A 15,519-nucleotide genomic window follows, 5' to 3' on the forward strand; every position below is an offset into this window, starting at 1 on the left:
CTGGAGTGGTATGACCTAGGCCGAGGTGTGGCGCATCTAGGCCAAGATGTGGCACAGCTTAGTCAAGTGTTGTCCTTCCTAGCCGAGGTCATTGTCACCTTAGTTGCCGAAGTCTTTTGCTAGCCGATGTCATTCCTTGCCGGAGTGCCATTCCGTGTGGCGTGTTAGATACGCCTTGTTGTTAGCCGATGTCATTGCCCCGTCAGAGAGCCCATACCGCTTTGCTTGTTGAACACCCTTCCATCATGCTTTGTCTGGTCTGTCAGCCACCTTTTCAGGATGAACCCAACCAGTCGCCGCCACGTGTCTCAGCAGAGGGTTAACCCCAGAACCGGGTATAGAAAACTATTATTTGGTATCATAAACTTGCCTTGTAGAGAGAGAAGCTCTAGGAGGAAGAAAGAGTTTTAGAGTGAGGAAGTAGATCTTCAAGCTTGATTCCTAGAGATCGAACCGTTAGATCCGTGTTCTAAGGTTAGATTCTTGATCTGCTCATGATGTTCTCTATGTCCATGTTATTGCATTGCATGATCGGATATGATTTGTAAGCCATGCATCGTTTTGAAGCTCGATTTTAGAAAGAGAAAATGACATTCATGTGTTCTTCAAGAAAAGTCATGTTTTGATCCGAAAGCTTTTTGCCTAGACTCATGTTTTGTGTTTGTTCTTGCATGATTTTCAACTATGGGTACCCAGGTCCATGTTTTCAAACTCGTAACATGAAAATCCTAGATTTGTGATGTCAGATTATGATTGAGCATTCATATTTTTCATGTTTTCACACCCATGTTCTTCATGTTCATCAGCAGAGGGGAACCCAGAGTTTCCCGACCTCTTTTCCTTGCATGTGGCCCTCGGGAACACACCTCGGCGAGGAGGTGTGGAACCTCGGCCTAGACCTGGTTGGTGCCCAGCATGTTTTCCGAAAACATTTGTGTACATACGAAACTTGTTGAAGGTGCATTCAATAGGCTTTGCCATGTGTTTGTAGGATTTGGGCTTGTCTCGACCCCGACGTTTGAAGAAACTATGTGAGTGGTATTTTTAATAAAGCTATGTTACACTTGTTTTCGTAAATCTCGTCTTGCCTTGTTTTGAAAAGTACTTGATCTAGCATGAATGACTATCCCTACTTGTATATTAAACACTATCTTGTTTTGATGACATTTCTTGAAAGTCCTTAGCTGCAGGGAACTATAATGCAACTGCACTCTTGTCTTGAAAGTCCTTAGCTGCAGGGGACTATAATGCAACTGCACTCTTGTCTTGAAAGTCCTTAGCTGCAGGGGACTATAATGCAACTGCACTCTTGTCTTGAAAGTCCTTAGCTGCAGGGGACTATAATGCAACTGCACTCTTGTCTTGAAAGTCCTTAGCTGCAGGGGACTATAATGCAACTGCACTCTTGTCTTGAAAGTCCTTAGCTGCAGGGGACTATAATGCAACTGCACTCTTGTCTTGGGAATGTCATCACCCTCTTGTATTAAGTAGATGTAATAACATCCAAAGAACTTGAAAGACCGGCAATGAACTCGATTTTCCCTTGATTGTAAAGTATGCTATGTATTGTTTTGAAAGAAATCTTGGATATCAATCATGCAAAACCTTTATTTCTGATATCATTCACTGAGTATCCAAGCTCACCCTCTCTATATATATGTAGGTGATGAACAAGAAGGCATTGAGGCCTAGACGTGATTGCCGATGTGTTTTGGGTGCTTTGCCGACATGTTTTGGATTAGCATTCTTGTACCATCTTGAAGATCATGCTTCTCGGCTTATTTTTCATTTGTACTTGTATATGTCGGCTTGAGAAGCCTTTTGGTCAAGATGTGTTTTGTATTTCATTTCCTTCTTGTATTTATGTTGTAAGACTTTATAAAGGTGTATGTCAATTCATTGGACTTATGCACGGCTCTCATGGAATATTTAGATTCTGTATATATACATATCGCTTCCGCACTTGTAAGCCCCATATTTTATACTCTGATTGTGTGTGAATTTTGTAAGTCGGCCTTCGGTAATCTCGGATTACTGGCCATCACGGCACCAAACTACTAGGGGCGGTTTGGGGGCGTGACAGTATTGCTCCCTATACTTTCAATTGACTCAACTTTGACCCTAAAATTTTTATGTCAATTTGGTTTAATTGATAATGACATTAAGATTTTGGATGAAAAATAGTTACTAAGTTAGTTGACATTAACTCAGTAAATTGATAAAGTTTTTATGAATTTGCCCTTACTTGATACATGTCGCTCATATGCGTATTTTTTATTAAAAAAAAATTAACAATTATAATGAATTGAATCAAATTGGGACAAAGTAAAAAATATAGAATTAATTAAAATTACATAAACTAAAATGACACAAAAAACAAAATATAAGAACTATCGGTACAATTTATCCTAAAATTTATTTTTACAAAAAAATGATTTTGAGGCAAATAAAAATATAAAATTCATTTTCTATACAGTTTTTTACTTATTTTTTCCAACTAATTAAACCTACTATTTCTTATAGCAAATGTGAATTTTACTTCTATTTTTTTCACCTAAATCCATTCACTACAATTAAACTCAACAGAAAATGGTGGGGGTGTTTCAATTATTATTTTTTATTTTTGTGTTTTTGTTATAGGTTCTCCCTTATTTTCCTGAAGTCAACTTAAAAGTGTCGTTCTACACTCTTTCACCTAAAATAAGACAGCGGCTTAATGCGTTCATGTGTTTCAATTATTTTTTTTAAAATTTATTTTTATATATAATAAACAAAATAGTGTTCTTGTTTTGTTACAGCACTATGCTGTGACAGCACCTACCCGCTTCCGCTTGTTTTAAGCAGGTTGGTGCTGTCACATCATAGTGTTGTAACAACACAATAAAACTATTTTGTTTATTATATATAAAAATAAATTTAAAAAAAAAAATGAAACACATGAACGCGTTAAGCCGCAGTCTTATTTTATATAAGTTGACTTTAAAATTTCATTTGGCATTGGTTACGGTAGTCAATTTTTTTGTCTCGGGACATTTTTTGTCTCGTTTGGTTTTTGTTTTTAAACTTTTTTAATTTTTGTGAGAAAAAAAGTGATATAATTATGCTTTAGATGTGATATTTTATTTTATTAGCTTATATAACATATTTTATCTTTTTGTCATTTTTTTAGTCACAAAATATTTACCAAACGAGGGCTAAAAAAACAGCGATTAGCTATAAACAAAATATAACTAAATAAAGATGATGCAGTTCACTAATTTTTCAGATTATGTTGACTTTAAAAAAAAATAAGTAGTTATAAACAAAATATAAATAAATAATTAAAATTTATGATGTAGTGCACCAATTTCTTGGATATTTAATATATTTAATTTTTTTTTAAAAAAAATAGTCAATAAATTTTATTCTAATACAATTTCTTATATATTTTTTTAAAGAAAATTCAGTTAATCCATCAGTGTAAACTCCCATGGAGGTTTCGTCAAGGATAAAATTTTTAATTTATTTAGCAATTCACAACCATCCTTACAAAATTGAAAGAGATGTCATTTGATTAATATGTAGCTATTGCCTTATTATTATTGTTGTACGAGCACAGAAATAATTTTTTCGTATAATCCTGTTGATCAAGTTTGCACTCCTGCAAACGTCGTCGCTTTACTACCTGAAAACACAAATGTGAACTAACCGGCGGGTGTGTGCCGAAAACCCCTTCGATGCCTAAGTCAGCAAATAGACAAATAGACAAAAACTCTGTATATTCGAAAATCAAAGTTGTGATACTTGTACACAGGTTCTGTTGTGAGCTTTTATAGTTTTTGCCTGGCACAATCCTAGTAGGACTCTCATTCATCAATGTAGAGTTCTCCTAGGAATCACACTCCTAAAAGATAATGCTTATTCTTCAACAACGTCCTCACTGCTTAAACCAAGTGAGATAGTTTTATTACGGTTTGAATAACAGTATGACTGAGCTAACACTGGCCCTTTAACATACTCAATCTGGTGCTGTCATATACAACGCCTAGCTCGGTCCCTGTCCACTTATACCTCGGTTTGACTGTTTAGACCGAACTAACCGCAACAGCCTTTGACCGAGCTAACAAGGGTGAGGTCCAATTTAGCGAAGTCAAAACACCTCGGCCCATAGCTCGGCCCAAACTTCTCCTGGCCCAAGCTCGTTAGTGTTTGGACCGAGCTACAACAGGGCCTATCTCGGTTCAACATGCAGCCCAACTTCTAAAAAAGCCTCTTCCTCAACTCGGCCCAATTTATTTATAAATTATCCTCTCAATTGTAATTTTTTACTTTTTAGAAATATTGGGCATCATCATATTATTTTTTACAGATTATAATGATTTTTGAATATGAATTTTGAATGATTTGGTATGCGAAGGAATTAGATTTAAAATAATATTGAACATTGAATTTGTTGGTTGGTTCATAGTTTGAATTCAACTTTATTTTTTTTTTATTTTGATTTAATTTAGTTGTTACACTTATGTATATGATAGCTACATGTACTTTTTATATTACATGGTTGTTACAGGTTGTATAATCAGAAGCGGGTTGGAGTTGTCACAGCATAGTGCTGTAACAATAGAAGAACACTATTTTGTTTATTCTACATAAAAATAAATTTAAAAATAAAATAAAAAATCGAAACACATGAACGCATTAAGCCGCGGTCTTTTTTTAGGTGAACGATAGTTGACTTTAAAGTTTCGTTTGGCATTGGTTAGGATAGTCAATTTTTTTTTGTGTTGGGACATTTTTAGTGTCGTTTGGTTTGTTTTTAGACTTTTTAAATTTTTGTGAGAAAAAAAAATGTAATGATTATAGTTTAGATATGACATTTTATCTTATTAGCTTATATAACTTATTTTATCTTTTTGGCCTTTTTTAGTCCCAAAATATTTACCAAACAAGGGCTAAAATGATAAGGATTAGCTATAAACAAAATATAACTAAATAAAGATGATGTAGTGCACCAATTTTTCAGATTACGTGGACTTTAAGAAAAAAATAAGGAGTAGTTATAAACAAAATATAAATAAATAAATGAAATTTATGATGTAGTGCACCAATTTCTCAAATATTTAATATATTTAATTTTTTTTAAAAAAACAGTCAATAAATTTTATTCTAATACATTTTCTTATATATATTTTTTTAAAGAAAATTCAGTTAATCCAATAGTGCAAACTCCCATGGAGGTTTGGTCAAGGATAAATTTTTTAATTTATTTAGCAATGCACAACCATCCTTAAAAAATTGAAAGGGATGTCATTTGATTAATATGTAGTTATTGCCCTATTATTATTGTAATTTTTTACTTTTTAGAAATATTGGGCGTCATCATATTATTTTTTTACTTATTTTAATGATTTTGGAATTTGAATTTTGAATGATTTGGTATGGGAAGGAATTAGATTTAAAATGATACTGAACGTTGAATTTGTTGGTTGGTTCACAGTTTGAATTCAACTTTATTTTTTTTTATTTTGATTTAATTTAGTTGTTACACTTATATATATGATAGCTACATGTACTTTTTATATTATATGGTTGTTACAGGCAATGTTTTCAAAATCGAACCGGTGAGCGAACCGGAAAAAGGACCGGGTGGATGGGTCACCGGTTCAACCGTCAGGTCAAAGCGGTCGAACCGTGACGTCATAATTAATATTATATAATTAAAAAATATAACTATAAATTATAAATAAATAAAAATATATATAAATAATCAAATAAAAATAAAAATTGTTGCATAGTATTTATTAATAATATTTAATAAAGTCATAATTGATAAAAAAAAAGTCACTTATTTTAAAAAAATTAAATTTTTTAAACATTCCATCCAAATAAATTGATTGAATGCTAGATTTAATTTTGGAAGGAAATGAAAATTTCAACTCTCCCTCTAATCAATATGTTTCAAATAATTTGATTGAATCCCACATAGAATTTTATACATTCTCTTTGAAAAATCTTTTCCTATAAATAGGAATAGACTTTCATAATCTTCTTAAGCTTTCAATGAGACTCTTTCTTGTGAGAGGAGACTCTTGAAATAATAATTTTTACTCAAAATTTTGAAATATATTTATATATATATATATAAATATATAAGAAAGAAAGAAAAAAAAAAAAGAGACCGGTCTGACCCTCCCGACCCGGTCTGGTTCTGCCGGTTCGGCCACTGGGTCACCGATTTTCCCCGGTTTTGGCCCCACTTCGGGTTTAGGGGGTTGACCGGAACAAGGCTTGGTTCCCGGTCCGACCGGCTGGTCCGGTTCGTGTTTGAAAACATTGGTTGCAGGTTGTATAATTGAAGTACCATTTATTTCAAGTGGCTTATATTTCAACACTGGTTTTCTTTTAAAATTTAGAGTAAATTACATCGGTAGTCCTTAAATTTTGTCCCATGTATCGTATTGGTTCCTATACTTTCAATTGACTTAAAATTTTATGTCAATTTGGTTTAATTGATTATGACGTTAGGATTTTGGATGAAAAATAGTTACTAAGTTAGTTGATGTTAACTCAGTAAATTGATAAAGTTTTTATAAATTTGGCCTTACGTTATACATGTTCGCTCATATGCGTATTTTTTATAAAAAAAAAAAAATTAACAATTATAATGAATTGAATCAAATTGGGACAAAGTCAAAAATACAATTAAAATTACATAAACTAATTTGATACAAAAAACAAAATATAAGAACTATCGGTACAATTTATCTTAAAATTTATTTTTACCAAAAAATGATGTTGAGGCAAATGAAAATATTATAAAATTCAATTTCTATAAAAAAAATTTACTTATTTTTTCCAACTAATTAAACCTATAATTTCTTATAGCAAATGTGAATTTTACTTCTATTTTTTTCACCTAAATCCATTCACTACAATTGAATTCAACAGAAAACGGTAAATGTTTCAATTATTATTTTTTATTTTTGTGTTTTTGTTATAGGTTCTCCCTTATTTTCCTGAAGTCAACTTAAAAGTGTTGCTCTACACTCTCCCCCCTAAGCAACACCGTGGCGTGTTTTAACTAGTTTTTTATTTATTTATTATTTATTTTTAATATAATAATCAAAACGGTGCTGCTGTGCTGTGACAGCACCTACCCTGCTTCCCTCTTCTCCCAGCTCCTTCCTCCTCTGCAGCAAATAGCCACCTTCTACCACACACATCCGACAATGACCACTGCCCCGACAACCCGTGCCAAACAATACAACCACAACCATCAAAAACAAAGACAAAATCACAATCAAAATTCATCAACAAAAGCAAATTAAGATCAATATGAAAACTCCACAAAAAGAAAATAATAATGATAATAATAATAATAATAATAATAACAACGATAATTAAAAAACATATCAAATCCAATTTCAAAACTCACGAATCAAAATCCAAATCAAAAGTCAAGATTCATTGCTAAGAAACTGGAATTGATAAGCCAAAAGAAAACCAGAATTAAAGAAATATAAACAATAAAAAATCGAGTACAAAGATCTCAGTTTCTTTTCCTTTCATTCAAAGCAAAACAAATGGTTTCTAAACTTTCTCTCAGCAAAAATTCACAGTTACAAATCAATTATAAACCCGTCATCACCAAACTCACCACCTCTTACAACATCCACCCAATTTTTTTTTATTCGTGTTGAACTATTTTAATATCTTTTATTTATTTATTTATATATTTTTGTTTATAAATCTGCTTTTGTTTTGTTCATGAATCTCATCTTGTTCATGGTTCATGAATGGAGATTCATTACTTTAGTGACCTTTTGTCTTGTTTATGAATGAAGATTAATTGGAATTCATGAACTTGGTGGTGAGTTAATATTTGGATACACTCTCTCTTTTCTCTAAATTCATGGTCATTATTATTTTTTAATGTATTTTGTAATGTCCCAGTGGTTTATAAATAGTTCATTTCATCTATTCTTTTTTACACCAACGCATCAACTATTTTCTATACAAGAGAGATTACTAGCAAAGAATGTTATTTTTCTTGGTGGAGCTTTGGGTTCACCATCTTGTGCAAAGTTGGCTTGAACCATACGATAAGTGGTTGGGTTGTTGTATCCTGGAGGGGACAAGTCACAGTTTTGTGACTGCTGCATCGGTATTTGGGTTCTTCCTACCGCAATGGACTTGATTTCCTTAAAGAAAACGAGATATCTGTGCCTGAGTCTGATCTATTTGTATATCTTTTTTTTTGCATTATTTATCAATAAAATATATATATATATATATATTTTTTGGTATTTTCACCAACAATTCTTTTTTATTTTCAAAATAACAATCAATTCCAAAATCAAGATAATACTTGAGTCAAAATTGCAAAGGACTTTACATTTGCGGCAATGATTGGTGGCCACAAATTCTGTGGCTCAAATGGCCCGAAAATGCCAAAACGACGTCGTTTTGGTATTTTTCGGGCCATTTGAGCCACAGAATTTGTGGCCACCAAACATTTTCCTTACACTTGTTGCAGATTCATCGCAACCCTTCCCTCCCCTCATCGCATCCGACCCGTCCTTTTCCCCCTATCGCAAAACCTCCCCTTGTCTCCCCCATCCCTTCCCATCCGTCACAACCCTTTAAAACCCTCTCCTCCCTCCGTTGCATCTCCATTCTCTCCGTGTAAATCTGGTTATTATTTGAGTGAGTTAACTCACTCAGTTATGAGAGATGGAAAAATTTAGGCCGCCTTTGGTTTTGTTTTGGTAGTGTGATTCCAATAAAGAAATTTTAATTTTTTTAAAAAAATTTATAACTAAATACATAATTTAAAAATATATCAAATTTAATTTCAAATTATTTTTAAACTTCAAAATCAAACACATAATTCAAAACTCTTTTCAAAATTTTAAATTAAACTATTTTCAAAACTCTATTTTATAAATAAATAAAAACTTTTAAAAAAAATTTTATTTTGTTTTTTAAAATTATTTTTAGAATTATCATTTGAGTATTGAGTGGTGTTTTGAGCTTGAAAAGAAAAAAATTATTTGGTTATGAATTTTAAAAAGAGTTTTGAGTTATATTTTGAAATATTTTGGATTTATTTTTTTAGGGTAAATATTTTATATTTTAAGTATTTATTTATTTATTTTAATGTGCATTGTATTTCATACTTTTGTGTGCTGTATTTTTTTAAATATTTTAAATATATTTTTTACATATTAAAAAAATTATTTTTTTATTTTAAATATGTAATTTTTATTTTTTTATTTTAAAAATTTTATTTTAATTTATAAATATATTTTTAAATACTTAATTTTTTAATTATGCGTTTGATTGCAATTTGAGTATGAAATTTTGAAAACATGTCGGAACAAAATCCTACTAGAAAGTGTTACATGCAACAACATAATAGTTTGAGATGGTTTACGTACGTCTTGAAGTTCAGGAGAGTAAAGTACAAATATGTGATAGTTTTAGGAGATTTGTGATTTATCCTTTTTGTTAAATTTTCTTTTTTTCTCCTTTGGTACATCTGTTCTCAACAAATTCATGTAAACCAGGATCCTAGAAATACTAGCAATTGTGCCCCTTTGACTGTTTGATCACTGTCCACCATCCCCATACGGCATCTTCCGCGGATACTATATGTATTTTTTGACACATGGATTTATAATTATATATAGAATACTAAATTATTTTTTTCGATCAGTATTATTATTATTTTTTTGGATGGATTGATCGGTATGTTAAGAATACCTTTTTGATAAAAAGAAATAATGGTCACATGGAAGTTGCAAAATTGGAACTCATGAATTGTCGCTCGGTTATGCCAACTTAGAATGTCTCATGTAAAGATGAAGTTTCTTTTATTTCGATGTAATTTTTATTCTTGAGTTAATAGAATCTTTATTTGTCTAAAAATAAAATAAATAAACAAACAAATAAATAAATAAATAGAGGAAACAAAGTGGTTGGGCATTTGAAAAATTGCCAAGATAGCTAGCACAAGCAGGATGAGCCAGAAGAGCGCCTTCCATTGGGTTTTTGTGTTTTTATACATTTTGAGTCAAAAATTGCGTACACTCCAGACTTCATATTTGTGGACCTTGAATTAATTGGCAATGATTGTGACTGAGCTGGCAAATTGTGGTTCTAAGATGACTGACAACTAGGGAAGACGACCATAAAATTATTTTCGAAGTCTTCGTTGGAAGGTAGAGAATACAAGAAAGAAATCCAACAACAGCAGTATAATTATATTAGAAAGCATTTGAGTTAACACTTTGGAGTCCTAAATGTCATTGCCATAGTCACAATTTCAGGGATGGCTAGCATGAGGAGGAGGCCAGACTGCTGTTTGTTCATTATTCTTACTTGCTTGGTCGTCTCTTTGATCTTTTCCGTTCACGCTTCGCTTCTTGGAGATACACTTACAGTTGGCCAGGTTATGAAAGACTGGGATTTCTTGGAGTCTTCAAACAAGCTCTTTCAGTTGCTGTTCTTTAGCCCAGAGTCATCCAATAACTTGCGTTACTTGGGAATTCAATTTATGAATTTCAGTGACTGGACCAACGGTGGAGCTCAGGATAAGATGGTTTGGGTTGCCAACCGTGGCAAACCGTTAAGAGGAACTTTAAACATCAGTCATGATGGGAACCTGATGCTTACAGACTATAATGGCACCTTCATCACCATAAATGCTGAAGAACAAGCTGTTCCGAGCAATGACACAAGTGCAACTCTACTTGATACGGGTAATTTAGTTTTGACAGCAGGAAAACACATCGTGTGGCAAAGTTTTGATTACCCATCTGATACGTGGCTACCAGGCATGAAATTGGGGTCGTTTAAATCGAGTAGAGGCCAGCCACAACACCGTTTTCTCACTTCACAAGTCAGTCCACAAGTTCCAACTCTGGGGGCATTTACTTTAGGCGTTGATCCAAACAACACAAAGCAGCTTGTGGTCTGGCAAAGGGGAGTTCTTTACTGGCGCAGTGGGATGTGGAATGGGTATAACTTTAGCTACTTTCCAAATGATTATGATGAATTCAATTTCAGCTATTTCTCGAATGAGAGCCAGAGCTATTTCACTTTTACCAGGGCTGATAACGATTTTCCATCTTGGATTGATATAGACTCATCTGGGAACATTCGCATATTTAAAACAGTAGACAATAATGGTGATTGGTCGTCAGGTGTAACATATTACTGTGATGATAGCCAATTACTAGAATACAATTTGGGGTGTGTATCCCCTAATCCATCCAACTGTACTGCTGGAGATGTGTTCATCAAGAAAAGCGGATTAATAAATTCATGGGTTACAACTAACAATGTCAGCCAGGGTATCAGTGATTGCAAGGAGATATGTAGACAAGATTGTTCTTGTACTGCTTATGCTTCTGCACTATCTGATGGGTCTGGGTGCCAATTTTTTTATGGTGAATACTCTGACTCTCCGGATTATATTTTTTACATACGAAACGTCTCCATGGCAAATATAGGTAATCCTTGCATTTTTTATTGATTTATTTATTTTTCAATTTGAGATGTATTGTTAGTGATCAGAAGAGCATTTTACTGATTGATCACCCTTTAATAATTTTGTTTTTTTTTTTAATCTCCCTTGAACCACAGCTACTCCACTTGTTGCACCTTCGTATCCTGTGACATATATGGCCCCTCACAATCCAAACAATTTGTTCCCCAACGATCACAATAATACTGCCCTAGTTAATTTGAGGAAAAAGCGATTGTGGTTCACTATTAGTGCTGCAATGTCTCTGGTGATTTTTATTCTAGTCTCCTCATTGTCCTATTTCTGGTGGAGAAATGGCCATTCTAGACGTACGTATATATTTACCATTTAAGACTAGATATACAATTTCAGTGTTACTCTCCAAGTAAAATTTTTCCCTTTGTACTAACCAGGAAATAATAGAAGTGAAGACAGGACGAGCTTGGGAACACAGTCATTCATGTCTGAAATGAAAACTGAAGCAACAATTATGGAAAAAATCAACAATGGGAAAAAGGATCATGAGTTACCATTGTTCTCTCTTTCTAGCATAGAAATTGCTACAGATTATTTTTCTGATGCAAATAAGATTGGGCAAGGTGGTTTTGGGCCTGTTTATAAGGTAGCGTATGATTTCCATTTCTGGCCATGAAATCTATACATTTAACAACACATATTACGATAGTTAAAGCCCAAATAAATTTGACCTTCATGCACATACATGCCACATCATTGAAGGTTTTTGAAGACGATCATCAATAATCTTTTGCCATTGAATAACGCATTTTATGTTGTTTGAATCTATTTATTTTTGTTAGAATGGAATATTTTAATATGTATTTCATATTTTATTTCTATTTAAATTTAAAGACAAATTACGACGATAGCCCCTATGCTTAACCCCTTGTATCATTTTACTTCATGTACTTTTTCAATTGGCTCGATTGTGACTCTAAATTTATGATTTTTTTCTTAATTTGATCCAATTGATTATAATTCTTAACATTTTTTTAATGAAAAATAAGTACATAAGTGTCACGTGTCATATTTTTAAGGGTAAAATTATAAAATTACTCAACTTAATCAGTTAATCTCAACCAATTTAGTGACAATTTTCCTTAAAAAACACTAAGGATATTATTAATTAGACCAAATTGAAGCAAAATCTAAAATTAATGGTCAAAATTGAGTCAATTGAATGTGCAGGGACCAAAGTGACACAAGGGTTAAATAATAGAGATCATGGATGTAATTTTCTCTAAATTTAAATATCTCATTCTAAATTTGTGTACTTTAGGGTAAATTTTTTAATGGGCAAGAGATTGCTGTGAAAAGACTTTCACAACACATGTTACGATAGTTAAAGCTCAAATAAATTTGACCTTCATGCACATACATGCCGCATTACAATTGAAGGTTTTTGAAGACGATCATCAATAATCTTTTGCCATTGAATAATGCACTTTATGTTGTTTGAATCTATTTATTTTTGTTAGAAAGGAATATTTTAATATGTATTTCATATTTTATTTCTATTTAAATTTAAGGACAAATTACGACGGTAGTCTCTATACTTAACCTCTTGTATCATTTTAGTTCATGTACTTTCAATTGGTTTGATTATGACCATGAATAAATGATTTTTTCTTAATTTGATCCAATTGATTACAACTCTTAACATTTTTTTTAATGAAAAATAAGCACTTAAGTGTCACATGTCATATTTTTAAGGATAAAATTATAAAATTAGTCAACTTAGTCAGTTAATCCCAACCAATTTAATAATGATTTTTCTTAAAAAAACACTAAGGATATTATTAACTAGACCAAATTAAAACAAAATCTAAAATTAATAATCAAAATTGAGCCAATTAAAAGTGTAGGGACTAAAATGAGACAATTAAATAATAGGGATCATGGGTGTAATTTTCTTCAAATTTAAATATCTCATACTAAATATGTGTACTTCAGGGTAAATTATTTAATGGGCAAGAGATTGCTGTGAAAAGACTTTCTAGAAGCTCTGGACAAGGATTGGAGGAGTTCAAGAATGAGGTTACATTGATCTCGAGACTTCAACATCGTAATCTTGTTAGAATTTTGGGTTGTTGCGCTCAAGGAGATGAGAGGATATTAGTATATGAATACTTACCAAACAAAAGTTTAGACACATTTCTTTTTGGTTTGTTACTTCGTTACCTTTAGCTAATCTATTGCTCTTTTGGTCTCTTTCTTCGTTGCCAATGTGATGATGTCTATCTATTTATCAAGTGCAAATTTTGGAACAGATGAAATAGGACGAGCTTTGCTAGACTGGAAAATTCGTGTCAGTATCATTGAGGGAATTGCTCAGGGACTTCAATACCTTCACAAATACTCTAGAGTAAGAATCATTCACAGAGATTTGAAGACTAGCAACATTTTACTGGACAATAATATGAACCCAAAAATATCAGACTTTGGCATTGCAAGAATTTTTGGAGACAATGAATCTCGAGCAAACACAAACAGAATTGTTGGAACATAGTAAGTTTGGTATCTCTTTTAAATATGTACGAATGAAAATTTGTTCCACAGACATGAAAATGACATTAGATTTTTCTGACAATATAATTTCACGATTGATGAAAACAGTGGTTACATGTCCCCCGAGTATGCTTTGGACGGTCTCTTTTCTGTAAAGTCAGATGTTTTTAGCTTTGGGATAATGATGTTAGAGATTATTAGCGGAAAGAAGAACACAGGTTTCTATCAACCAGATCGTGCTCAGAACTTGCTAGGATATGTAAGTAATTGTAATTTGGTCTACTTGAACATATTTAATTTTTATTTTTCTGGAGAAGTGACCTTGTGGAATATTGTTTATGAACCATTTTAGGCATGGGATCTATGGAAAGAAGGAAGGGGCTTGGAGATAATAGATCACTTATTTGTTGAAACATGTTCAACAAGTGAGGTTATGCACTACATTCAAGTTAGTTTCTTGTGCGTTCAAGAAAATGCAGCAGATAGACCAACTATTTCAGATGTTGTGTCTATGCTTAGCAATGAACTAATAGCAATACCTGCTCCTAAGCAACCTGCTTTTTCTACAATTGTGGGTGTGAAATACGCCAATACACTTGAAATTCCAAAACTTTGCTCAATAAATGATGTTACAATTTCAGAAGTGGAGGGTCGATGACATTTATGCATGTAGAATGACACAAAATTGCCTATTAAACAAATTTATTGTAAACCTTAACAAACAATGTTTTCATTATGTTTTATTGACCAACTGCTAATTGATACTATTATACGTGTTTTTTGTTGTTGTTGTTGTTGTTGTTGTTTTGTTTATGCTATATGTACGAACTAGTTTGGATTCATCAACATGGAATTTGACTCTTTTTCTTTGCTGGATAGATGAATCTATAGTTCAAAATATCATGTTGGGAATTATAGACTAATTAAAGATATGAGATTTCCACAAACTTCCTCATATTGTCATAAACTTTCTTTGTGTTGATTTGTTCATATGATTATCCAAAGATGTTTAAATCTTTTATACGATGGAATTTCTCATACCAACTAGTTGACAAGTGTATTTTCCTTAGGAGTTGCAATTGGAAAAGTAGCCTCCGTTTAAGTGATAATTATACATTTGTTTAATAGGTTTGAGTTATAAGAAAGAGGCATGTGATGTGAAGATCTTCTCTTTTTTTTTTTGATCGGCAAAGAAAAGGCTTTATTGTTGAGAAACATACAAAGTATGATAAAGCACAACAATAAAGAGGAGCTTGGAGCTAGTTAAAGCTCCAACCTCCTAGTTGGTGAGAAACCAACAAATAGAACCAAAGAAAAGGAAAACCAGGAAGCATTCCACTACCAAACAGCAACCAGTTGAACCAATTAGTAGCACAAAACACAATGAACACATTAGCAGAACACAATAGCAGCACAGAACACATTCACAGACCTCAGAACACATTCACAGAGCGCAGCACAGTACAGAGCTCAGAACATAAACA

The 15,519-nt window shown here is 32.5% G+C and overlaps 2 protein-coding genes across 2 annotated transcripts; both read left to right on the forward strand.

Annotated features, from left to right (window-relative positions):
* The first annotated feature begins 9,961 nt into the window (after window positions 1–9,961).
* Window positions 9,962–12,251, forward strand: LOC145806408 (G-type lectin S-receptor-like serine/threonine-protein kinase At1g67520). The gene is made up of 2 exons (XM_082903281.1): window positions 9,962–11,495; window positions 11,629–12,251. Exons 1-2 carry the CDS (start codon window positions 10,313–10,315, stop codon window positions 11,859–11,861), a joined length of 1,416 nt encoding a protein of 471 aa, XP_082759407.1. The 5' UTR covers window positions 9,962–10,312; the 3' UTR covers window positions 11,862–12,251.
* On the forward strand, window positions 11,979–14,816 carry LOC114303401 (G-type lectin S-receptor-like serine/threonine-protein kinase At4g03230). The gene is made up of 5 exons (XM_028248540.2): window positions 11,979–12,131; window positions 13,481–13,691; window positions 13,798–14,035; window positions 14,144–14,294; window positions 14,388–14,816. The coding sequence occupies exons 1-5, from the start codon at window positions 11,979–11,981 to the stop codon at window positions 14,691–14,693; spliced, it is 1,059 nt and encodes a 352-aa protein (XP_028104341.2). The 3' UTR covers window positions 14,694–14,816.
* The last annotated feature ends 703 nt before the right edge of the window (window positions 14,817–15,519 follow it).

This window comes from Camellia sinensis, chromosome 13, assembly GCF_055761805.1.
Source record: "Camellia sinensis isolate YWXY chromosome 13, ASM5576180v1, whole genome shotgun sequence".
Taxonomy (NCBI): domain Eukaryota; kingdom Viridiplantae; phylum Streptophyta; class Magnoliopsida; order Ericales; family Theaceae; genus Camellia; species Camellia sinensis.